We start from the raw sequence: 25,717 nt of genomic DNA, 5'->3' as shown, positions 1-25,717 counted from the left end.
CCACAGTGACTTTATGACTTGCCCTCAAAAGTAGCATGCTGTCACTACTGTTTTATTCTACTAGTTAGAAATAAGTAGCTAAGTTCAGCCTGTACTCAAGGAGAGGGGAATGAGACTTCACCTATTTAAGGGAGGAATAGCAAATAATTTGTGGACATATTTTAGAACTACCTACACTCTAACCTCTGCCCACAAATTGTTTACCTTATTCCCACCTGCAAGTAACCTCTCCCCATTCATATCCTCTCCAAAGTCACAACATCAGCTGGAAATCCACGATGTTGGTATCTATTACAAATATGATCCAGGAGAGACTTCTTATATGTAGTAGTTCCTTAAGTGTAATGTCTTTCAGCTTTAGGATGACCACTATAGACTCTTCTGTTCAAAAAAATGAGAAAATAGAAAGTATAGAATAACTGCTATAGAGTCCTGTTCAAAAATGGAAAAAAAAATAGGAGCCACTGGTTTATGGCATTCTGAACTCCTCCTGGGCAAATGTTGCCAGTTCCTTGATTAAGACTGAAGTCCTGGAAATAGTTCATGGCTCTTGATTCTGCCCTCTAAGTCATTATTTTACATGAATTGTAGCTCATGTTTTCAGCTGCATAGATTTCTCAGCCTGTTCCCTGCCTATGGAAGTTTGGAGCAGGGGCTGGTATGAAAGCTTCTTTTCATACAAAGATGTATTCCCTTTTAGTCCAAGCTGATAGGGTTTCTGCAAACACAATTATCTTAAAAATTTTGTTGGTCTCCTGTGAGTCATATTGAATTCATTCTACTAGACAAAAGCCCATACCCACAAGTCTGTTTGATATATGCTCTTCTTTAACTTGGGCTTCTGCTGGGACTGCTGAGGAGTAATACCTTTAGGCTTCTTAGGAGATCTGTTGTTTACCTGAATGGTTGTCTGAAGCAATACCTTGGACCTTTCTGAGAGCTTAAGATTTTATAGTCATACCCTTAGCTTCATCTTTAGGTGCTTTCTTGACACAGCCCTAGATTTTATTTTTGCCTGGAAGCCATTCTTAATTTTAGTATGGTGTGCCATCTGGAGAAGATTTTTTTTTTTTTTTTTTTTTTGAGATGGAGTTTTGCTCTTGTTGCCCAGGCTGGAGTGCAATGGCACGATCTTGGCTTACCAAGATTCTCCGCCTCCCAGATTCAAGCGATTCTCTTGCCTCAGCCTCTCGAGTAGCTGGGATTACAGGCATGTACCAGCACGCCTGGCTAACTTGTTTTTTTTTTTTTTTTTTTTAGTGGAGATGGGGTTTCTCCATGTTGGTCAGGCTGGTCTCGAACTCCCAACCTCAGGTGATCTGCCCGCCTCAGCTCCCAAAGTGCTGATGATTATAGGTGTGAGCCACCATGCACGGCATGGAGAAGGAATTTTTAAAACCAGCAAGTTCTGGCTTGTTTTTATTTATCCGTGTTTCTTTTAATTTTTCTCTTCTCTTACATTTTACTGTAAGCAGCAAAAAGAAACCAGGTAGCAACTTCAGAGTCTGCTTTGACATCTCCTTAGTTAGATCTCCGAATTCATTAGGTATATTTTCTCCTTTTCATGTTAATGAGGGTGACTTTCTGTCACCATATAACAAGGAACCCCTTTTCTCCAGTTTCCAGTAAGATTTTTCTCACTTTTCTTTAAGCTTTTATCCATAGCTTCTGCTATGGCCTGATTGTTGGCATTCCCCCAAAATTTATATGTTGGAACTTAACCCTCATAATGATGGTATTAAGAGTTGGGGCCTTTGGGAGGTGATTATGTCACAAGGGAGCCTTCATGAATAGGATCGGTGTTCTTATAAAAGAGGCTTCAGGAGCCTTGTGAGGACATAGAAGACACCACTTGTGTGGAATGGGTCCTTAGTAGACACCAGATCTGTTGGTGCCTTGATCCTGGACTTCCCAGCCTCCAGAAATGTAAGCAGTACATTTCTGTTATTTGTAAATTACTCGGTTTAAGGTATTTTGTTATAGCACCCCTAACTAAGACAGCTTCCTCAAAGGTCATCATGCTTCTGCAAAATTTCTTTGACGTTTCTAGTTTTTATTCACTCAAAGTTCTTTCAATTTCCACAGCCCAATTTTAGAGCCATTCTCACATTTTAAGTTTTATTACAGCCTCACCCCAGATCCAGGCACCAAAATCTGTATTAGTTATCTATTGATGCAGAACAAATTAACTGAAATTTAGTGCATTAAAACAACAAACATTATCTTACGGTTTCTGCGGGTTAATTCTAGAGTGGCTTACCTGGTGGTTCTGGAGTGAGCTCTCTCATAAAATCAAAATAAAGATGATTGACCAAGCCTGCAGTAATCCAAAGGCTTGACTGGGGCTGGAGAATCTGCTCTCAGGTTCACTCATTCAGCTGTTGGCGTGAGGCCTCAGTTCTTCACTATCTTTCGGCCAGAACCTTCAGTTACCTTGTGGGGCTTTCCATAGGGTTGCTTGAGTGCCTTCCATTATGTGGCAGTTGGCTTGCTCCCACTGTGATTGATCCTGCAGAGAGTGAGTGAGTAAGTAAGATGAAAGTCACCGTGTGTTCTATGACCTACTCTTAGAAGCACTCCATTATTTTCACTTTATTCCATTTATTAGAAGTGAGTCACCAAGTGCAGTCCACACTCATGTGGAGAGAAATGAGGCTCTACCTCTTGAGGGGAGAATTTGTGGACATGTTTTAAAACCACTACAGAGATTATACCACTTTTCTGCTTAAAAAACCTTCAGTGGTTTCAAACCACTGTGGAGATTATATCACTTTTGTGTTTAAAAAACCCTTCAATAGCTTCAAATTACTGCAGAGATTATAGTATTTTCTAGTTTAAAGGCCCTTAAGTATCTTCTTGTAATACATAGAATAAAATATAAGTTCTTTTTTTTTTTTTTTTTTTTGGAGATGGAGTCTCATACTGTCGCCCAGGCTGTAGTGCAGTGGTGCAATCTTGGCACACTGCAACCTCCACCTCCTGGGTTCAAGCGATTCTCCTGCCTCAGCCTCCCAAGTAGCTGGGATTACAGGCATGTGCCACCACACCTGGCTAATTTTTTTTTTTGTTTGTATTTTTAGTAGAGACAGGGTTTCACTATGTTGGCCAGGCTGGTCTCGAACTCCTGACCTTGTGATCTGCCTGCCTCGGCCTCCCAAAGTGCTAGGATTACAGGCATGAGCCACTGCACCCAGCCAATATAAATTATTTATTCCAATTCCAGAACCCTTTATTCCAGGCTGGTCCCTGCCCATCCCATCTCTTGGATATTGGTTTTAACTTGCCCCTGACCCACTGTCCTTTAGCACTTCCGACTTCACCTCATTCCTTGAACAGGAGAGGCTCATTCCTTAGGGCTTTTTTTTTTTTTTCCCCTCCACTGTTCCTTCTCCTAGAATGCTCTTTATCCTTTGATGTTTGCTGGTCTGACTACTTCGCTATCATTTAGCTCTCAGCTTAAACATCCCTTCCTCTTAGAAGGAAGACCAATCAATTTCAGGTAGCTACACAGATACTTTATATCACACTATCCTAACATTTTGTACATAACAGTTATATTAAAGTTTATTTTTTGTTTACCTATTTATGTGATTTTTAGTTCTCCTCCACTCCTTCACTAGAATGTAAGCCCCATGGGAACATGGGCTTTTCTTTCTTGTTGATTGTTATTTCAGGTTTGCCTAGAATTTTATTTGGGATATGATAGTGTGCAACAAATATATTTTGTGTAACTGAATTATTGCTATTCTACCATACTGTAAACCTACTGGGGGTGGGATTGTCTTAGTCTCATTCACTGATACATCCTTAGCAACTGGCATATAGTAGATACTCAAAATTTGATGAAAAGCAATATTGTAGTTGAGGTAATTTAGAGATTAAATTTCCCTAGATCACTTAGCAAGTAATCACCGAGCCAAGACTCAAACCCAGGTCTATTAATTCTAAATTATTAATACCTAAACATACAGTGCTTGGCACATAGTAGTTGTGCAAAGAGTAGAAGTGATTCTCTTCCCCTTCTTGTAATGCTCTTCCCCCTCTTTTAATACTAGTACATGTACATTGAGCAGTAGTTGGGGAATCTATGTTTTTCATACAACATTTCTCTAATAAATATTCTTAGATGTCAGCATGGTTCATGTACTAGTTTCCTAAGATATTTTGAAGAATTATGTTTGTTTCAGTGAGCTGAAGTTGTCACGTTTTGTATTTTATTTCACGGCCTGGGATCAAGTGTTAAAACTCTCGGTATTTCGTTTATTTTGAGTCGGATGCAACAAAACTTAGCACGATGTAAAATATAGATTACAATGTTCATTCTAAAGTATCTAGTTAATTTGGTAAACATGTATGGCACAAGTACTATTTTGTACAACCTGTGCTCCATGGTAGGCAACGGAGTGGAATGGAGAGGAAGAAGAGCTGTCTCTACTCTCATAGCATCTGAAGTCGTAGTAGAGGAAACTAGACCTGAAGTATTTTGGCTTTCTGAATGTAATGATCTATCCGCTTCTACTTTTCTCCTTAAGATTTGTTGAAAGATCTGGAGGGCCTCTGGAACTGTATGCCCCAGATAAACTGCATGCCCCAGATAACTGCCCTCAGGTGAACTTGGAGTTGTAATTAATGGAAACATTGTCCTAAGGAATGATGCAGGATACTTTGCTGGTTGTCTCTGTTGAAGCATCTCTAACTATTGATTTAGTCTATTGAGCTATCCAATATGCCAGGCTTCATTTTCTTTGACTTTGTGATACAGCTTAAAAAAAAAAAGGTATTGAGATAAAAGTTGCTTTTATCTTTTATTTTTAGATCACCACACTTATTAATCATAAAGATAATACCAAAAAGTCTGATAAAACTCTGCAAGCAATTCAGCGTGTAGGACAAGCTGTCAACTTGGCAGTTGGAAGATTTGTTAAAGTAGGAGAAGCTATAGCCAATGAAAACTGGGATTTGAAAGAAGAAATAAATATTGCTTGTATTGAAGCTAAACAAGCAGGTAGGTGGATATTGATTTTGAAGACTGTTCATACCACTTTTATTGCTTTGGTTATGATGAAAAATTATTGTTTTATTTTGAATAAAGATATATAGCTCTTTGATTATGGCTGCCTCAAACATTAAAGGCCTGGATTAGCTTCCGCAAATATTGCACTTCGCTTGGATCAAGTCCTAAATCTGAAACACAGGACTCCTTCAGTGGTCAGAGTTAGTGATCGGCCATCCTCATCAGCCATTGAGATGTGAAAGAGACAGAGAAGTGGGAGCTGTGGCCTCTATTCTCTAAGAACATATTAGTCTACCTTCCATGACATAGGAAATGGAAATAAGCATTAGTATCCATTAGTATTCTACAGCAAACAAATCATAGTGACTTCAAACTTTGTGATGGTTCACAGTTCTCTATAGATGGTAGCACAGAAGCCTTTGAAAACCTAGGGTGTTTTGAGGACTGCAGCTTTGTTGAAGTATCATTTATCCATTAATTTTTTCAATAAATATTCACTGAATGCTGGTGATATATCAGGCATTCTTTTAGACCATAGGGAGATAGGCATGGACAAATCAGTCCAAAATCTGCCATCGTGGGCCTTGCATTCTGCTGAGGGAGACAGATCATAAATGAATATATATGTAATGTCAGGTGGTGATCGTTACCATGTAAAAAAAAAAAAAAGCAAGGTAAGAGTTAGGAGAACAATGAAGGTGCTGTTTTAGAGAGGGCAGGGTTTTTTAACTTTGGTGCTACTGACATCTTGGGCTGGATACTTCTCTGTTGTGGGAGGTTGACCTGTACAATGTAGGATGTTTATCAGCATCACTAGCTTCTACCTACTAGATGCTGGAAGGTCCCCTCTCCTTCCATGGGACAACTAGAAATAGCTCTAGACATTGCCAAATGTCCCATGAGGGGTAAAAATGGCCCCCAGTTGAGAACTCCTGGGACAGGGGATTAGGAAGACCCGCTAAGGAAGGAACATTAGAGCAGAGACTGCAATGGAATGAAGGCCTGAGCTATGTGGATACTTGGGGGAAGGGCATTCCTGGCAAGGAGAAAGTGAGAATAGGCAAGGACTGGAATTTTAGACTATGTTCTAAGTGGAATGAGGGATTAGTGAGAGATTTTGTGCTGGGCAATGACATTATCTCATTTATATTTTTAAAAGGGTAACTGGTGGCTCCTGTGTAGAAAATACATTTTAGGGGGTGTGAGGATGGATTCAGAGAAACCAGTTAGGAGGTTGTCACAGTGGTCCAGGTGATAGATGATGGTGACTTAGACTAGACGATAGCATTTGAGGTGGTGGAAGGTGGCTTTGTTTCAATATATTGCCAAGGTGGAGCTGATAGGATTGGCTGATGGTTTGGATGTGATAGAAGAGCCAGGGATAACTCCAAGATTTGGGATATGAACAGCTGGGCAAATGGTGGTGCCATCTACTGAGATGAGGAACTCTGAGAGAGGAGCAGGTCATCAGCAGGAGGAGAGTGACTGCGATAAAACCAAGTAAATGTGGAGGGATGGACAAGATCATACACGGTCCTGTATGTTATGTGGATGATTTCAACTATTATTCTATACTAGGAGTCATTGAGAAATTTTGAGCCAGATGAAAGACATATTGTTTTGTGTTATTTTGTTTTGTTTTGTTTTGTTTTTTCAGAACAAGAACATTTCACAGATGTTTTGTGTTAGATAGAAGTCTTTCTGATAGTGTGGAGGAAGTGAACGAATGAGGGCAGCCTGAGAGAAGGTTGAGACTGAAGGCAGGGAGATTAATAGGGAAGCTTTTGTGGTAAAACCAGCTAGGCCAAGTCAGTGTAATAGGGCTGTAAAGAACAGGAAGAGTATACAAAATACTTATTAAGGTGGTTGAATAGGTAAAAGAGAATTGTTGACTAAAGGAAAGGGAAGACCCTGGGTTGACATTTGGATTTCTAGCCATTCACTGGGACAGAGAATAGGTTTTATGTGGGAAGCAGGGGGGGATGTCCTTATTCTAGTCATAATTTATATTTTTCCGACTTTAGAAAAGGATTTGAAAGCACTAACAATAAAAGACATGTTCAATAAACTTATTAAAATAGGATGTGAAAATAAACCAGAAACTTTGGCAAACATTATTATTTTAATTAAGCATGAAATTTATCTTTGTACTTCCTGGAAGGCAAGACAAAAATGTGGGAAATAAAGGGTTATATAATCTCATTGTTTGTTGAAAGGAAGCAAACCAGCTTGTAAGAGGAGAGACTTTTTTTCCTGACACTAAATTATTGTGTGGGTGCTTATGAAACAGACATTACGTAATGGACAATTCAACAGAAAATGTAGAGATGTTCTTCATATTACTGTTTCTTTTTGCAAGAAAGCTTTGTAGTTAAAAAAAAGAAATAAAAAAATTACTGTTTCTTCTAACAACCATTGATTAAAGCAGGAGTACAGTATTTTTAAACGAAAGGACAACCTGAGTCCTGTGCTCCTTGTTGGCTTTGTAGCATGTCATTGTGCTCAGTGTAAGGTGAGAGAGGAGGACGTGGTACACTGACACGAGTACCATACGCCCAGGCAGCTCCATAAACGGAGTATTTTGGAAGCTGTCAGGTTTCATGGGCTCCACATGTCATCTTCCTCCTAGTGTCACTCAGGTAAGAGTATGAGAATGATGCCTTCTGGAGTTGTAAAATATAGAAGCCTTTTTTTCTCTTAACACATACAAACTTAAGACTTCATTAAATCACTGCTGTAATGTTTCTAGCCCACTCAACCCCTACGAATCATTTTCGTTTTTCGACAACAGCGTTCATTTGAGGGAACTAATATAAAGTAGTAGATAAAGAACTGGAGCTGGCTGGGTGCAGTTGCGCACACCTGTAATCCCAACACTTGGAGGCCAAGGCGGGTGGATCGCTTGAGCTGTGTTTGAGACCAACCTGGGCAACATAGTGAGTCCCTGTCTCTACAAAACATAAGAAAAAAAAATAGCCAGGTGTGGTGGTCCATGCCTCCAGTCCCAGCTACTTGGGAGGCAGAGATGGGAGGATTGTTTGAGCCCAAGGAGGTTGAGGTTGCAGTGAGCAGTGATGGTGCCACTGCACTCCAGCCTGGGAGATGACAGAGTGAGACCCTGTCTCAAAAAAAAAAAAAAAAAGAACTGAAGTCTTGAGTCAGATTGCCTAGACTTTAATCCTAGTGCTTCTACTTGCAAGCAGGGTATATTGGGCAATCTATTAAACATTTCTAAACCTCAGTGTTCTCATCTATAAAATGAGACTGTTAGGGTTTGTAGATGTGTTTGGATATAATGCATGTATCATTTCACACATAGTAAGTGCTCAATAAATATTAGTTGTCATTATAATAATTAATTTTTATTCTTACTTCCCTGTGTTGAACTCTTAACATTATATTGTTGCTTTTTACTTGGCTACCAGGCAAGGTTTATATTTATGTTTTATATGGAAGTTCAACAAATATTTGTGTTTGATTGACCTTGGGTTTTCCTATTAAGACACAGCACTAGTAATTACATATAATAAATTAAAAATGATACCCGTGAAGCTGTAAGACAGCTTTGTGACTTTTTTAGGGAACTGATTTCTGAACAGTTTACACTTTGAACAACTTTATAATGTTAAGGAAGCAATTGACCATGTTGGTGGAGCCGACCAAATGTTACTATCCCATGTACTTATGAGTTAAATGCCTGGGGTCTAGTCAGAAAAAGGAAAGGTTGAATAATGCCATATGTTCAGGCTTACATGTGGTATCTTTTGTGGTTGAGAGGTGTAGAAAAAAATTAACATTTTCCAGAGGATCAGAGGAAACATTTTTATCCTTTTAGCTAGTAATGATAGAATGCAAACTGATACTTTTCCTCCTGCCCCTTCTGTATGCCTTAAGGTTAATTCTAAGCACTTTCGTTCTCTGTTCTTTGCTATCGAAACTTTGTATTAGTTACCTATTTCTGTGTAACAAATTAACCCAAACTTAGCAACTTAAAACCACAAACATTTACTATCTCAAACAGTTTCTGAGGGGGCACCAATCAAGGAGTGGCTTCACTGGGTGGCTCCGGATCAGAGTGTCTCATGAGGTAGCTGTCAGTGTGTTGACCAGGCCTCTGTTACCTGGAAGCTTGACTGGACTGCAGTTCTGCTTCCAGCCTCCCTCTCATGGTTGTTGGCAGGCTTCACTTCCTTGCTGGCTGTTGGCTGGAGGCCTCACTTCCTTTCCACATAGGTCTCTGTGTAGTAAGGGCTGCTTATGACATGGCAACTGGCTTCTCTCAGAGAGAGAGAGCAACCCAGACAGCTGCCTCAGTGATTTTAGAACCTAAGCTTGGAAGTGACATACCACCACTTCCACCATACCAACCCTGGTATGATGTGGGAGGGGACAGACAGCACAAGGTTGTGAATAACAGTAGGTGGGGATCATGGGGAGCCATCTTGAAGGCTGGCTACCACAGAATTCCTCTATCTGTAGAGCTTCAGCTATTGTCATTATACACAAGACATCCAAGTCTGCATTACCAGTCCATGTCTTGTGGCTTGTCTTTGCTGTATTCCTCTGTTATTTCAAACTCCCGTTGTCTGAAAGTAAAATTATCATCTGTCTTCCATGCCCTTCGATTTTCTTTAAGCAACTTAGGTTTACAACTTTGAGGCCATTTTTTCACTCGTTCTTTCCTTCTTATCATTGGTCAGGTACTAATTTTATGTTTTCTTAGTGTCTCCCAAATCATCTTCTTAATGTTCCTATGGCTACTATACTAGCAAGGTCCCTACTATTTCACACCCACAATTGATACAATAGCCTGGCTCTAAGTCTTTCCTTTCCATTCTATTTTATGTAGTCCTACTAGACTGATCTTTCTTTTTTTTTCTTTTTTTTTTTTGAGACCAAGTCTCACTCTGTCACCCAGGCTGGAGTGCAGTGGCACCATCTCAGCTGACTGCAACCTCCACTTCCCAGGTCCAAGCGATTCTCTGCCTCAGCCTCCTGAGTAGCTGGGATTACAGTCCCCTGCCACCGCACCTGGCTAATTTTTTTATTTTTTTAGTAGAGACCGAGTTTTGCCATGTTGGCCAGGCTTGTCTTGAACTCCTGATCTCAGGTGATCCACCCGCCTTGGCCTCCTAAACTGCTAGGATTACAGGTGTGAGCCACTGTGCCTGCCAGACTGATCTTTCTAAACCTTGACTTATATTTCACCCTGTGGCCTTTCCATTAAGATTCCAATACTTTTTACTCAAGATCCTTAGCCTATGAGCTGACACATTATTTTGTGTATGTAATAGAATTGACAGGAGGGCTTTTGTAAGAAAATCAATCCATTAGGCACACAGGTATATTTAGGACTTTAAAAAATGATCTTGAACACTGTAAGTTGGTTAAAGGTTTATTATTTTAAAAATCTTTTTAACAGTATGGAGGTTTGAAGAATATTATAGCCTTGTATTATAATACAAGAATACTCGTTTTGTTAGCAGATAATTACCATTACAGAAATCAAAAGTTTTGATAGCGACAGTGAAGAAGATAATTTTTCTAGAGGGTTGGGTGTTCAATTAATAGAATGGTTTACGCCAGGCATCGTAAGAAATTTATATAAATTCAAACTGCAGCCTAAATGAGGGCCAGCCTGTGGTTTGAATTCTCAGGAGGGAGGCTTTTGTTTGGTTTACTTTCCCCACCCAAAGTCCAGGCTGACTGTCAGACAAACTTCCTTATTGTTTCTTTTTGCCTATTGACAGTTCTTTCCGGGGGGGCCCCCATTGTATTGAAGATGTCATCCCTTGGGGCCCAAAGCCCTGTCTTTTTTCTCTCTCTGAGGATCCGTGAAAACCCAAGGCCGTTCAGCTTGTGGAGATTGGCAGTGACCCCTGACTTCTCCCCGGCCTCGCCCCAGGCCAAGCCTTGGCACCTGCTTATTGCTCGGGTTTTAGGGTATTCTTTGGTTTTTGACTCATGGGATTTCTCTTACTGTCTTGTAGGGCAGGAGGCTTTTAGATTGTGTAGTTTGCATTACCACTGGAAACAAAAATTATGATGTTTTTCAAACTGGGTGAGGGCAAAATTTGCCACAGTTCTTAAGAGTATGCTATTATTTTCTGGTTAGAAAGCATCATATGATAATCCCTACAGTCGTCAAGGTGAAACTGTTTCTTGTTCCTGAAGTAAGACTCCAAAGCTGAGTTTCTCCTCATTGTGCCTTACCTTCAAGGTCAGAGAGAAGTCTAGATTTTAATTTGTATGCCCGTTTAACTTTCTCCCCTCGCCTTTCTTGTTAGGAGAAACAATTGCAGCACTTACAGACATAACCAACTTGAACCATCTGGAATGTGATGGGCAGATCACAATTTTTACAGACAAAACAGGAGTGGTAAAGGCTGCAAGATTACTTCTTTCTTCAGTGACAAAGGTGTTGTTGCTGGCAGACCAAGTAGTCATTAAACAGATAATAACATCAAGAAATAAGGTACTTACCTTTCTGATGTTGCTGTATTTTTGTCTTTCTGTGTTGTTCAAAGTGCTTTTTATGACTCTTAGTGGTGGATCACTCGGCTCATGTGTTGATGAAGAATGCAGCTAGCTGTGGGAATTAATGTGCATTGCAGGATACATTGACACACTGATCATCTATACGTTGAATGCACTTGTGGCCCTGGGTTCCTCCCGGGGCTATGCCTGTCTAACCGTTGCTTAAAAAAAAAAGTTGTTTTTAGGTTAATTGTGAGTAATTTGGCAATGCTTGTCTATTATAATTGCTTATAACTCTGTCTATAGTTTAAAAGTAGTGTTTCTTCTATATGTGTAATTCTTAAATGATGGGTATGCTGTGCCTAAACTTTTGAATGCAAGTAATGTCTCCTCTTAGAGAATCATTATCCACTTGTTGAGGCTTATTGGTAAAAGCTTTAAATGTGTACAACATTTGGAAAGAAAAGGCGAGCACCATGCTAATATATGTAGCAGAAACCTAGTTGATAAAAATACTGAATTCTTCAGTACTTTTTTCCCTCCCAAATCAGAGACTAACAATATATAACTTAAGACACAGTTAAATCAGTGGAAATGACAATTATCCACAGCTACAAAATTTCTGTATGCAGAGTCCCTAAATGTTACTGAATAATCTCAAAACTTACAGAATGGATTTAAACTCTTCCAGTCCAGAAGTTAATTTCTCAGATGATGGTCACGCTCCGTGATCATCTGGGAATCCAGGGTATGTACAATCGCTTCTTGCTCTGGATGATTCGCTAGGCAAAGAGGAGAGCAGTTGGCCGGGGAAGGAGCTGTCCTAGTAGGATTTGAGGATAAAACCACCTGATAAGTGTTGAATGAATCAGAAATTGGAGAGGTGGATCTGGCAGCGCTGGAGAAATAGAAACAACCTTCCCCTCTTTGAAAGATGGAGGTTCTCACAGTGGTGGCAATGTGCCTTATCTGTGTTAGTCGCCTGAACTTCCTGAGCTGCCAGGGGAGATTAACATGCCAAATATTCATCATATTCTCAGGAAAAATAAGTAAACACAGGATATCTGTGTTTTTTTTTAACCTATCTTGTTCTGACTAAAACAATCTAGTAATGTTATTTTAAAGAAAAGTATTTGAAAATATGTTTCACATTTATTTACTTTATTTCTTACATCAAGAAAACACATAACATTTTAGTCATTGGCTCTACCACAGATTCACACTCTTTATTCACCCCGATGGCCCATTTCTGACTGAGCCAGACTAATTTTCCTACTCTTAAAGTCCCACACTTCCCTTTCAACTCTACGCTCTGCAGATGATGAGGTTCCTTCTGCTTTCCTGAGAATGTTAGGGTTCCTGTCCTCCTGGTTCACTGAACCTTAAAGCTTGTGTGTGCTGGCTTTCATCCTCACCCCTTCCCAGTTCTCTGAGGATTTGATTACTGTGGTCCTGCCCATTCCCACCTTCTAGACTTGGCTGCATAAATGATCCCTTCCTTTGTATATGTAGTCATTTCTTTTTTTCCTTTTCCTTTTCAAGTAACTCAAAATCTTATCATATAAACAAATCATTCCCCTAATAATTCTGTGCCTTGAATCGACTTCCACTTCTCTGAGCATCCCCTTCTGTGTCTTCTATCTGGCTCCGCCTTCTCAGCTTTCACCTAGAATTCAGAATTTTCCTTTTTTTCTGTCTACTCAGCCTTGACAATCTCAGTCTCTTGCATAGCTGTCACCAAATAATGAAATATTATCTGTTTTGCAGGTTCTTGCAACTATGGAAAGACTAGAGAAAGTGAATAGCTTTCAAGAGTTTGTCCAAATATTCAGTCAATTTGGAAATGAAATGGTGGAGTTTGCACATCTGAGTGGAGATAGACAAAATGTATGTACTCATCACATTTTACAATCTTCAGATAAATACATACTTTTTAGTTTGGATGGAGGTATGATCTTCAGGATTGTTTGGATTGGTTTCTTTGCTTATTACGTCTATAGCCTTGGTCTTGAAAGCCTTTCATAGATAAGCCAGGATAAAGTAAGTAGATCTGTATGTCTTTTTTTGTACATTTATAACAGTTAATTTTGTTCCCACCTCACACACTGGGAAAGGTCATACTTGCCTTCAGGGCTCAACTCAAGTACTTCTTCTTTTTATTTGGTTACTTTCTCTTTTATGAAGCTTTCCATTTGATTCCTCTACTAGGGCTCAAGCACATAAAATTGAGTCATCATATGTATTCTTATAGTATCTTGTTAGATATTTGTTATGCTTACCATATTAGATTAATAGTAATAACCTAAGCCATTATTTATTTGCACTGCCTATGTGTTAGGTACTTAATATACATGATCTCATTTAATTCTCAAAACATCCCTATGAGGTAGGTATTGTTACTACTGTTTTACATATAGGGAAACTGAACCTGAGACAAGGATCAACTTTCCCAAGGTCACTATGCTAGCAGATCGGACTCAGTTATATCTGATTCTAAAGCCTGTAGTTCTCAAACTACAACATGATATTTGTTTTTTATTTCATTTTATTTTATTTTATCTTTTTTGAGATGGAGTCTCGCTCTGTCACCCAGGCTGGAGTGCAGTGTCATGATCACGGCTCACTGCAACCTCCACCTTCTGGGTTCAAGTGATTCTCCTGCCTCAGCCTCCCGAGTAGCTGGGACTACAGGCATGCACCACCACGCCCAGCTAACTTTTTGTATTTTTAGTAGAGACAGGGTTTCACCATGTTGGCCAGGCTGGTCTCAAACTCCTAATCTCAGGTGATCCGCCCGCCTCAGCTTCCCAAAGTGCTGGGATTACAGGCGTGAGTCACCGTGCCCAGCCGATATTAGTTCCTTATGGGTCTGTTCCCCAATTCAGACAATAAGCTCCTCAGTTTTGGGAGATGGAAGATCATATTATGTCTAGGATTGACTTTTCCTTGTTGGGGTATTTGTGTAGGAGTCTGTCTTGTTGGCAGGTTAAATATATATAATAATTGACCATTTCTTGGGATGGTTCTGGGTGTAGTCCCATAGGCTATTCTCTCAGTTTTTGATATGAACTTTCCCAGTTGCAGCTGGAGTTGAAAGATGGGTATTGGTCTGGAGAGTGGAAGGCTAAATAATGGCATTGGTTTCTAATACCAATGGTGATTCTATAGGCAGGTACCTTATTGTTTCATTTTCTGTCTGCCAGTATTGTTCTTTATAAAACAAATTTTCTTTCTTTTCCTTCTCTTTCTCTTAATCTTCCTTCTTCTCCTCATTCTCCCCAATGATAATTATTAGCCTGAGTATTTTTATAATAATAATAGCTTATCATCTAGCATTTTCTTGATCACTTGAGCAAGCGTGGCATGAGTCGTAGGTTCTAAAGCTGCCATCCTTCAGTTACACTTCCTACAGGATCCTCTTCAGCTTCTGGACATAACTGAAAAACCTTCACCATCATTTTGATTTGTAATTAGAAATTTGGCATGGAGAACATTTTATTTTTCTCAATTCTTGTAATATTGTGATCCAACATTTAAAAATTTATTTTTAAATAAATTTTTAACAATTTAGCTCATTAAATTTGGGACCCCTGAAACTTACTGGCAGCCTTTTTATTGTCTTTGTGTTTGATAAGTGCTACTCCTGGTTCATTTTTTTGGGATATGCATCCAGGGTTCAAATGCTTTCTCCTTTAGAATAGTCAAAATATCCTGCAAAGAGCTATAGGTCAGGTGCATTCTCAGTTTTCGCAGCAAATATTCATCAGCTGCTTACTGTTAACCAAATACTACACTAGGTGTTGAGGATTCAACAGTAAATAAAAGTGACAAAAACCTCTGCACCCATGGAGCTTATGTTTTAGTAGGGATGGGAGGAGATAGACAATAAAACAGAAACATGCATGGTGTGTTCAAAGAACATGAGGGCCAGTGGATGGATCAAAGTGAGCAAAGGGGGAGGGTAATAAGATGAAATCAGAGAGGTAGTGGGCAGGCCAAACTGTAAAGGACTTTGGCTTTAAGTAAAATGGGGAGCCATTGGAGGTTTTGAGTAGGAGAATGACATTTTCTGACTTAAATTTTAACTGTATCACTCTAGCTGCCATGTTGAGAATAGTTTGCATGGAGACAAGGGCAGAGGCAGGTAGACCACTCAAGAGGCTATTACAGTAATCTATTGAGAGATGATGGTGACCTGGACCAAGGTGGTAGAAAGTGGCAGTGGTGAGGCTGGGCATGGTGGCTCATGCCTGTAATCCCAGCACTTTGGGAGGCTGAGGTGGGTGGATCACCTGAGGTCAGGAGTTTGAGACCAGCCTGGCCAACATGACGAAACCCCATCTCTTCTAAAAATACAGAAATTAGCTGGGTGTGGTGGCACATGCGTGTAATCCCAGCTACTCAGGAGGCTGAGGCACGAGAATTGCTTGAGCCCAGGAAGCAGAGGCTGCAGTGAGCTGAGATCATGCCACTGTGCTCCAGCCTGGGCAAGAGAGGGAGACTGTGTCTCAAAAGGAAAAGAAAGTGGCAGTGGTGACAGCCTTACCCAAGTCTGAGAAAATACTTCTGGAAGTATTGGATGCTTCACTTAGTGCTTCATGGACCATCTGGGTTTTATGGACACCTCTGTTTTGTTCTGTGGACCAGCCCTTTCCAGGTTGAGATGCCATCTTTTTCTGTTGCTTGTTATCACCATACAGCATATGGGGTCATATGTGGCTTGTAAGTGTCAGGTATAGCATACACACTTGATGCATTGTCAGCTGGACCCACAGGTGTGGGTCCTGTGGAAAGGAGTCCTGTCCAAAATGTTAAAGACAAGAGGAATGGGTGGAAATTTTATAAGCAACCTCAACCTTTATCTGATAGGTACCCATGATGGATGATACTCACATATAGGACACAGCTCTTTGGGATGTGATCTGCATTAGCTTTGGGGTTATATGCACTTTGTCATACACTATTTGTAATGCCATCTCTATCTCTTATTATATCTATATTGGGATGCAAGTGAGTGAGAATGATATTGCTGTGTAGGACTAACTTCTGAATCCATTCTAATTTATTCAAGCAAATTTACTTTCAAAGGCAAATCATTCTTAAACTTTAGGTTTTTCTTATTTGTAAGAAAGGGCCTTTAACCTAACTTACAAATAAAAAAGGCTAACGTGACAGGGAAAAATTTTATGTAATTCAAATTTCAATCTCCATAAATAAAGTTTTCTTGGAACACAGCTGTTCTTATTTATTTGTGTATTGTCTCTGTTTGCTTTCATACTACAATGACAGAATTGAGTAGCTGTGATGGAGACCGTATAGCTCAGAAGGCCTCAAATGTTTATCTGGGCTTTAATTGAAAGTATTGCCCACCTCTGATTTAGATATAATAACCAAATTACTAACAGAGTATTTTGTTGTAGATTTGATCAGCAAGCTTTGGCTACCTCATATAATAGCACGCATTCTATTGAGGGCTCTGTGAGGAGAAGCCACCCCCCATCAAAACAAATTCAATACACAGTGCTTTCTTAGGTGTTCCTTTTCAATCTTGTTGAGGAAAATTATCTACCCAAGAAACATCTTCAGAATATTTCAGAGCAGCATATTGATTAAGATTAAGACAAATGAACCCCAATTTGAGATGCATAGCAGTTAGATGGGATTAATTAGACAAGGCTCCTTAAAGAATTGACTTTTAAGTGTCTGTTTTGAAGGAAATAATAGTCAATAAATGCTCAGTAGACAATTTACTTTTAATTAAGTAAGACATAGGCTGGGTATTTCTGGTTAAGATGCAGTGTGTGCACTTGGCCTGAGAATGTCAGGTATGACAGAACACCAGAATGTCAACCATGTGCAGCCTCTACCTGTGTCTCAGTTCCTGGCTCTCTAGCCCTTTCTAAGAGTGGCTTTTTCTTTCTACTCATGTTGTGTTGATGTATTCATATTGAAGCAGTGACAGTTTGTAAAACTTTATCCTGTTTTTTTTTTTCACTTAACAATATTACTGAATTTTTGAGTATTAATGTTGAATAAATACTTTTTTAAGAAATTGGGTTGTTTACATGGTCTTAGACTCCTCCGTGATTTTATTTCATATTTAGGACTTGAAAGATGAAAAGAAAAAGGCAAAAATGGCAGCAGCTAGGGCAGTTCTTGAAAAGTGTACGATGATGCTTCTCACAGCTTCAAAGGTAAGACAATTTTGGTTTTACTGTGTAATAAATTAATAATTAGAACACCTGACTAAATGCATTTAACTTACATAATTTACATTTTAAAAAAGATCAAAGTGATAACTTAGAACATAGGCCTGAATAGTTAAATCTCAGTTATTATTTATAAGAATGCTAACTTTCTTCCCCAACTCCAAATAATAATTAATTTATGAGTCAGCTTTGATTGAACAGCTCAGCAGAACATGGTGTATTAGGTGCTGTGAATTAAGGCCTGTCACACATGGTCGCTGCCTGCAGGGTTTTGCCAGTCTCATTGAGGAGCCAGCACATGTGCTGTAGGAAAAGCTAGACAAGTTAAGATCTGTTAAATACAGCAGAGTAAGAAGTCAGCCCTTAGTTTATTCTGTAAATTCACCCTTTAATCCCTTTTTCCACTTTTAACAAAATTATCAATCAAGAGTATTTCCAAACAGCAGTTGGCCAGCAAATTGGTTCAATTCTAGAATGAATGAGTAAAATGTCTCTTTAGCAGTTTGTTTGGAATAACCTTTTCTTCTGAGAGTATTTACCCTGTGCTAGAATCAGTGAAGCCACAGAAACAGACTTCGTGGAACCCACTCAGAAGGCTCTATTTTGTCTAGGCCCTTGAGTTTTTTATTTACATCGTTTTTTAAAAGTCAAGATGCATCCATGATCATATTTCACTTCTGTTCATTTCATTTTTCTTCATTCTTTTTCATTTCTTGCATGTGTAAGGCAACATTTAAAACAGTTTTAATCATGATGAAAAGAGATTTTTTCCCAAAAAATTTTTAAGTAAACTTACTATTGAAGTATAAAGGTATAGATTTGCACTCTGCATTTTTTATTTAACCTTGCTATCGCTTTTTACTCATCCTGCTTCCACTTTAGTGAGGAGAAGCAGCTGAGTGAGCCAGGGACCCAGGAGATTTTGGTAAAGAACCATTTTTCTTAGCATGACATGTTCTCTGTAAGATTTTTGTGCGTTATGACATAAATCAAATATTAAAATAAAAATTTTCAATTGTTTTGAAGACATGTCTGAGGCATCCTAACTGCGAATCAGCCCATAAAAACAAAGAAGGAGTGTTTGACCGCATGAAAGTGGCATTGGATAAGGTCATTGAAATTGTGACTGACTGTAAACCGAATGGAGAGACTGACATTTCATCTATCAGTATTTTTACTGGAATTAAGGAATTCAAGGTAAGAATAAAGAGAGTATATTTTTATTTTTCTCTTTCTATTTTATTTTATTTTAATTTTTTGAGATGGAGTCTCGCTCTGTTGCCCAGGCTGGAGTGCAGTGGTGTGATCTCGGCTCACTGCAACCTCCACCTCCTGGGTTCAAGCGATTCTTGTGCCTCAGCCTTCCAAGTAGCTGGTACTACAGGCATGTGCTACCATGCCTGGCTGATTTTTGTATTTTTGGTAGAGATGGGGTTTCACCATGTTGGCCAGGCTGGTCTCAAACTCCTGACTTCAGGTGATCTACTTGCCTGGGCCTCCCAAAGTGCTGGGATCACAGGCATGAGCCACTGCACTCAGTCTTTTCTTTCCATTTTAAAGGAGCATCATTATGTATAGTATCTATATTTTTGTGTAATGTTTTAGAACAATGCTTCACAAAAGCAAATATATCTATTTAAAGCAATGCCACTCTGTACAAACTTGTTGCTCAGTAATATTTACATTAGAGGTGTTATTTACAAAGAACGGTGGTCTTTGGTTATAGTAGCTACTCTGGCCCTGTTTAGCTGTATGGTTTAGCTGTAGCCCCCTGTTTAAAAGAATGTTCCCTTCCTGTTTTTTGAGCAGTGCCATATATTTTTGAGCAGTACCATACATAGGATGATGGTGAGCAGCAAATCATTTCTGCTAGAATTCCTGCTTTTCTCTGTGTTAGAGGGTTGATACTTTGAGACTATAGTAATAGTATTAGTAATAATTAAAATTTAAAAATAAACAGTAATACACACTAACAGTTATTGAGTCCTTACTCTGTGCCAGCCCTTTTCTGAGTGCTTTAAATATATGAACTTATATAATCCTCAAAGAACTATTGCTATTATTTCCATTACACTGTTGAGGAGCTTGAGAAACAGAAAGGAGATTAACTTGCTGGCTACTAAGTACCAGAGTTGGGATTTGAAACTAGGCAGTGTGACTCCAGGAAGTCTGACTTCTCATCAGAAGTCCTAGACATGGTGAAGATGCTTTCTGGGTAAGAGCAGTGTCTGAGTTGGGAGGGCCCTAAGAAGTCATCTAGTACAATGCCCTCCTTTAACAGATCAGAAAACTAAGGCCCTGAGAAGTTATCCAAATGCTAAAGGTTCCCACTTCTCTAACAGACAGGGCTGTGATGAGAATGGCATTCTTTCCATTTTACTGCACTTTGATTTATTTAATTAATTTATTTATTTTTGAGATGGAGTCTTGCTCTTGTTTCTTGGGCTGGAGTGTGGTGGCACGATCTTGGCTCACTGCAACCTCTGCCTCCTGGGTTCAAGCGATTCTCCTGCCTCAGCCTCCTGAGTAGCTGGGATTACAGGCACCCACCACCACAGCTGGCCAATTTTTGTACTTTTAATAGAGATGGGGTTTCGCCATGTTGGCCAGGCTGGACTTGAACTCCTGACCTCAGGTGATCTGCCCACCTCGGCCTCCCAAAGTGCTGGGATTACAGGCGTGAGCCACCACGCCTGGCCCTGGACTTTGATTTCTAATTGTGTGAAGGTCTAAGTAGGAACATGGGGTGAAAAGACAGTAATGGAAAGTATTATCTCTTTTTGCTCTTAATAAATATTTTATTTAATCCCTACCTGCCCTTTAGGTGGATATAATTATATACTGTTTTTTTGTTTTTTGTTTTTTGTTTTTTTTTTTTGAGGAGGAGAGCTAGTAAGTGGCAGAACCCTTCTTTAGGCCCAGGATTCTCTAATCCCAAAGTCCATGACCTTTCACTTTACACCTCTGGGTTTGTTTATATGATGCCAGTCCTACCACTGAGGCTTCCTGAGGGGAAAGAAGCTGTAGGGACCAAACCTTCTCTTAGAAATTTTATTGCTGAAAGGGATCTTAGAGATTATTTTTCTAATCTTCCCTTTTTATAAATGCTGAGGGAGGAGATGTGTTGTTAAAGGATAATTAGGGAAACAAGTCAGGTGAGAGACATCTTTCGCCACTTGCTGCTGCATTTCTGGTGCAGGTGAAGGAGGGGCAGTGCTCTGCCTGTGGCTGTTGCCGACAGCTCTGGCTGCTGCCCTCTCACCATCAGGTGTGCTGGAGGCAGAGCTGTTATAAATAGGCTCAGTCTCACCGTCTGTGATTATCTCTTTGGCATCTTACTTTTTTTCTGATGGAGAGTATAATCTATGGAGGGAAACTGGATACTTTGCTGTATTTGGTACCATGAATATATGGACAAATGTTATGAAACCATATCAGTAAATAGCCTCTTTAAAAAAACCCCACAAAACTCCACTAAGTTGCTATCTAAAAACATGTATATTTTCTCTCTAAAGGGAAAATAAAAAACCTTAACATAAATGGTATGAGGCCAATATAACTGATTTTTATGTTTTAATTCTGTTTAAATTCTCAAATTTAATCATCTTAAATTAATAAAATAAATTTAATTATCTGAGAAGATCCCCATTGTAAATTCCATACCTTACTATTATCCATATTCTTTCCTAGCTTAAATACAAGTTTCTGTCTACCTAGGATGGAGTGATCACCTGACACAACTTGGGCCAAGAGCAGGAGGGGAAGCAAGGACTCTCCTATGGCGTCTTGACTTTCCCAAACTTTGATATTTTCATGGGTCATGTTAAAATGGGTCACACATAAGGATTAATTAAAATAACATTTGTGAAAGGACTTTGAAGTGTTAAACAAATGTAAACTATCCTTATTATCACATTCATTGTGACCATAATCGTGATCATTACCACTTGTTGCCTCTTGGCCCAAGTTGTCTGTGTGACATATTTCATGGACTGTAGTGTTTTACAGGGTTGAAGTGGCATGATGCATCATAGAAAGCTGAGAGAGAAAGACTGCACACGTGAGCATGTGTTCATCACATAGTCAAGGAACTCCAAACAGGGTGGCTGAAGTGAAAGGTTGTTGGGGGTTCAGGGGGTGAGATAGACTGTTAGAGAAGTATATAAAGACAGGCCATAGAGGATTTTGTGCTATACCATAGACGTTTGGGCTTGATTCTCTATAGATGGTGAGGAGCTATTACAGGGAGGTGGCAGTATCAGACGGTTTACATTTTAGATTATACAGACCCTCTGGTAGAGGATGTTTGGGTCAGTAAGGTGCTGTTGGGGACTTTAAATAAAACGTAGGGAGACCAGTTAGGTGACTAGGAGAGTCTTTGCTGAATTAACGAAGGAAAAATGGATGCCTTCCCCAGTCCTTCTCACACCCCACATCTTCCACACCATCCTTCCCCCTGGGCTCAGCACATTTCATATTTGGGTGTAACTTATCTTCCAGGACTTTGCCTAGGCATTTTCTCAGATGCAAATCTTTTACCTGGAGGCTGGTTCATTTTTCCTACCGGTTGCTACAGGATGATGCTCTTTCTGCCTTAGTATTCACTGATCTCATAGGAATGTCATTGTATTAATTACTCTAGGAATGGTGCTTTACATGGATATTGAAGGCTTTTGAGCAATGTGTCCTCCTGGGTTAGTGGCGAATATAGATATCATTGGTGGCTGTATTTCCCCTCAGCTTGGGAAAAGAAAATGCTAGTGTTTTCCTGGGCACTGTTAGAAATTACAGCCCATTTTGGTCAGGTGGGAATATTGACTCACATGGATGGATGGATGGATGTCCTTTCTGTTCTCAGATGAATATTGAAGCTCTTCGGGAGAATCTTTATTTTCAGTCCAAAGAGAACCTTTCTGTGACATTGGAAGTCATCTTGGAGCGTACAGAGGACTTTACTGACTCTGCCTACACCAGCCATGAGCACAGAGAACGCATCTTGGAACTGTCAACTCAGGCGAGAATGGAACTGCAGCAGTTAATTTCTGTGTGGTTTCAAGCTGTAAGAACTTTTTTTAAAATCAAAGTAAATCTTATATAATGGCTTTCCCATAAAGTTTTGCAAGATATGGAAGCTACATAATCACCAGGAGTATGAATTTGTTCCAGAATGGGACAGGATATCTCATCCCTTCTTTCCCTCCTAGTTGGCCAAAATATCCTTCCCATCTAGCACTCACAATACTTGACATTTATTTCCAGGCCTGTTGACTCTCATTCTAGCCAGTCTGGATTCTATGCCTCTGTCACTATCACTAGTTCACTCTGTTTTCCCCACTCTTCTACCAAACTCACCTCTGGAAAATTCCTCCCCAAAATGCTTCTTCAGAGTGAAGAACAGAGAGGTAGACCCCCACCTAGAGGTTCTTGGGACCTGAGCCTGACTGCTGGAGCCATTCACATGTACACAGTTCTTACCTCTGAGGACAGCTGATTTACAGACACAATGATTTAGAAAACTTATTGGGGTGTAGATTCAATGAAAACAAGAGTAGATCCATCTGGCAAGTAAAAGCTTTTCACCCTTGCACAAATTCCTGGTCTAAAATTGGTGGGTGGCCACTCTATGAACCTTAAATGGGTTGTTGGTGTGCTTCAAACAGAGGAGCTTATTTGGGCAAGAATGGCCAAGACTGACAGAAGTGGGACAGCACAGGAAGTGTGTGTACACAATCTCTTACAGCAGGTGGATTGCAAAATGGAGAGACAGAGAGCCCTGGGACATGTCTCTAGCATTATTTATTTCTTAGGCCCAGACCATGTCAAAAAAGTATTTAACATGGCTTACAATATAATACAGCAGTGATAATGCAAATCTGGAAGTCATGAACAAAGCTTTGGTAGTAAAGATGATGAAGGAGGGTGGATATGGCTGAGATTGAAGAAAGAAGGAGCAGTTGATTTCCTTGTAAATAGATTAATTTATGAATGAAAGTAGCTATGAATCACAGATTTCTCAGATATTTTCTTGGCATCACAGTAGTGCACATGTTCTTATTAACAGGCAATCTTGCCCTAGAGTATAGTGGTGTGAGAGACTCGAGCAATGTTTTGTGTTTAGTTTGAATTATCTGTGTGATACACAATCTAAAGTGTAGATTGCTTCAATGTTAAATTTTAAGTCCAACACTCACTATGAAGAGTTGCTTGTGATGAAATACTCTGTTGGGAATGTGATTCTATCAATACTCAAATTTTGCAATTAGCAAATGTCACAAATTTAGCAAATTTACCCTGTGCATATTTCACAAGCACTCAGATCTCTGATCCTGCATGCTAGATGTATTTTTCATTCATTCATTTTTTTCAGCAGTTGTTACAGGTGCCTTTTATATGCCAAGCACCATAAATCTAAAGATGAGTAAGATAAAATCTTTGTCTGCAAGAATTTTACAATATAGAAATTTGCGGGAAGGGGTAAGACAAGTACAAATAGCTTTGTAAGTATCCTAAGAGAAGGTGTAGGCTATGCATTGAGAGGGTTTGAAGGAGGACAAATTTATATTTAGGGAGAGGGCTCAAGAAGGCTTCATGAAGTATTGATATTTAATTTTTATTTATCATGCAAAGAATTGAATATCTACTACCTACCATTTGCTATGCCAGGTACTGTGGATTTAGTGGTGTGCAAAACAGATGTGAACCCAGCTTTCGTGGCCTAGTGGGGAAGATAGACTTTAAACAAACAAAAAATGAAAAATTCCAGATGGTTTGGACTGAAAAAATAAATATGTAATTGCAAACTGGGATGATTATGGAGCAAAAAGATTACAGTGAGTAAGAAGAGGGTCTGATTTAGATTGAGTGATCTGAAAAAGCCTTTCTGAGAAAAAGACATTTATGTAAGATCTTAAAGATGAGTAGGATTTTAATTTTTAACTAGGTTAGGAGTGAAATCATGGACATTCTAGGCAGAAAATAAAAGAGATTAATTTTAGACTTGATGAATTTATTAAAGAAAATTAGATTTTAAAAGTTCACCTTTCAATATAATCCCTAGGTTCACAGAAAAATAAATAAATAAAAAACAAAAGTTCACCTATTTGTAGTTAGCATTGAAAAATATAACTAAACTGAAATTTCATTTTCCACTGTAACTTAAACAGGTAAATTTTGAAAATCTACTTTTATAGTTCACAGAGTTATATTAAAATTTATTACAATTTACAGTTCAAATAAAATTGTAATTAACAGATTAAAGAGATGCGGTAACATTACATGTATACTTTTTAAAATTTTTAGCAAAGCAAGAAAACAAAAAGCATCGCTGAAGAACTGGAACTCAGTATTTTGAAAATCAGTCACAGTCTTAATGAACTTAAGAAAGAAGTAAGTATAGTTTGAAATTTAGCCTCTTCTAATTCTTTGCTAATTTTCATGTTGTATGGGTGTATGAAATGCATTAGTATTAGTATGTCTCTGTGCCTAGAAAATGGTTTTAAAAGTTTTCCTTTGAGGCAAGGCATGGTGGCTCATGCCCGTAATTCCAGCACTGTGGGGAGGCCAAGGTGGGAGGATCACTTGAGCCTAGGAGTTTGAGATTAGCCTGGGTAACATGGTGAAACCCCATCTCTACAAAAAATACAAAAGATTAGCCAGGTGTGGTAGTTAGTGCCTGTAGTCCCAGCTACTCGGGAGGCTGAAGTGGGATAATCACCTGATCCCCAGGGCTCAAGGCTGCAGTGAGCCATGATTGCAGTACTGCACTTCAGCCTGGGTGCCAGAGTGAGACCCTGTCTCAAAAAAAAAAAGTTTTCCTTTGACATAGTTATTTTGAAGCCATGATTTTATTAATGCCATCATTCTCAAAGCTTGCACATGAATTTAATCACTTTATTCATAATAACAAAACACTAATAACAACCTAGAATTCCATCAACAGAGGAATTGATAAATGAATTTTGGAATAATTCTACCAAATACTATTCAGTAATAAAAGAGAACAGTATTGATACATGCA

General features: G+C 39.2%; 1 protein-coding gene and 1 pseudogene across 4 annotated transcripts in view; both read left to right on the top strand.

The window, feature by feature from the left end:
- CTNNAL1 (catenin alpha like 1) overlaps positions 1-25,717 on the top strand; it is a 69,742-nt gene that overhangs the window by 9,446 nt on the left and 34,579 nt on the right. For all 4 annotated transcript variants that reach the window (XR_009215080.1, XM_058444766.1, XM_032164813.2 and 1 more), the window contains exons 2-8: positions 4,816-5,005; positions 11,302-11,489; positions 13,259-13,378; positions 17,596-17,685; positions 18,727-18,897; positions 22,559-22,759; positions 25,000-25,086. Coding sequence is in view for 3 of the 4 variants with exons in the window: in XM_058444766.1 (XP_058300749.1) it covers positions 4,816-5,005; positions 11,302-11,489; positions 13,259-13,378; positions 17,596-17,685; positions 18,727-18,897; positions 22,559-22,759; positions 25,000-25,086 (1,047 nt within the window). In the remaining variant the exon portion in view is untranslated. The remainder of the gene's footprint in view (positions 1-4,815; positions 5,006-11,301; positions 11,490-13,258; positions 13,379-17,595; positions 17,686-18,726; positions 18,898-22,558; positions 22,760-24,999; positions 25,087-25,717) is intronic.
- On the top strand, positions 11,552-11,712 carry LOC116476017 (5.8S ribosomal RNA; annotated as a pseudogene).

This window comes from Hylobates moloch, unplaced genomic scaffold, assembly GCF_009828535.3.
Source record: "Hylobates moloch isolate HMO894 unplaced genomic scaffold, HMol_V3 SCAFFOLD_10, whole genome shotgun sequence".
Classification (NCBI taxonomy): domain Eukaryota; kingdom Metazoa; phylum Chordata; class Mammalia; order Primates; family Hylobatidae; genus Hylobates; species Hylobates moloch.
Note: the sequence above shows the minus strand (reverse complement) of the source record. Positions and strands in the feature narration are given on the sequence as shown.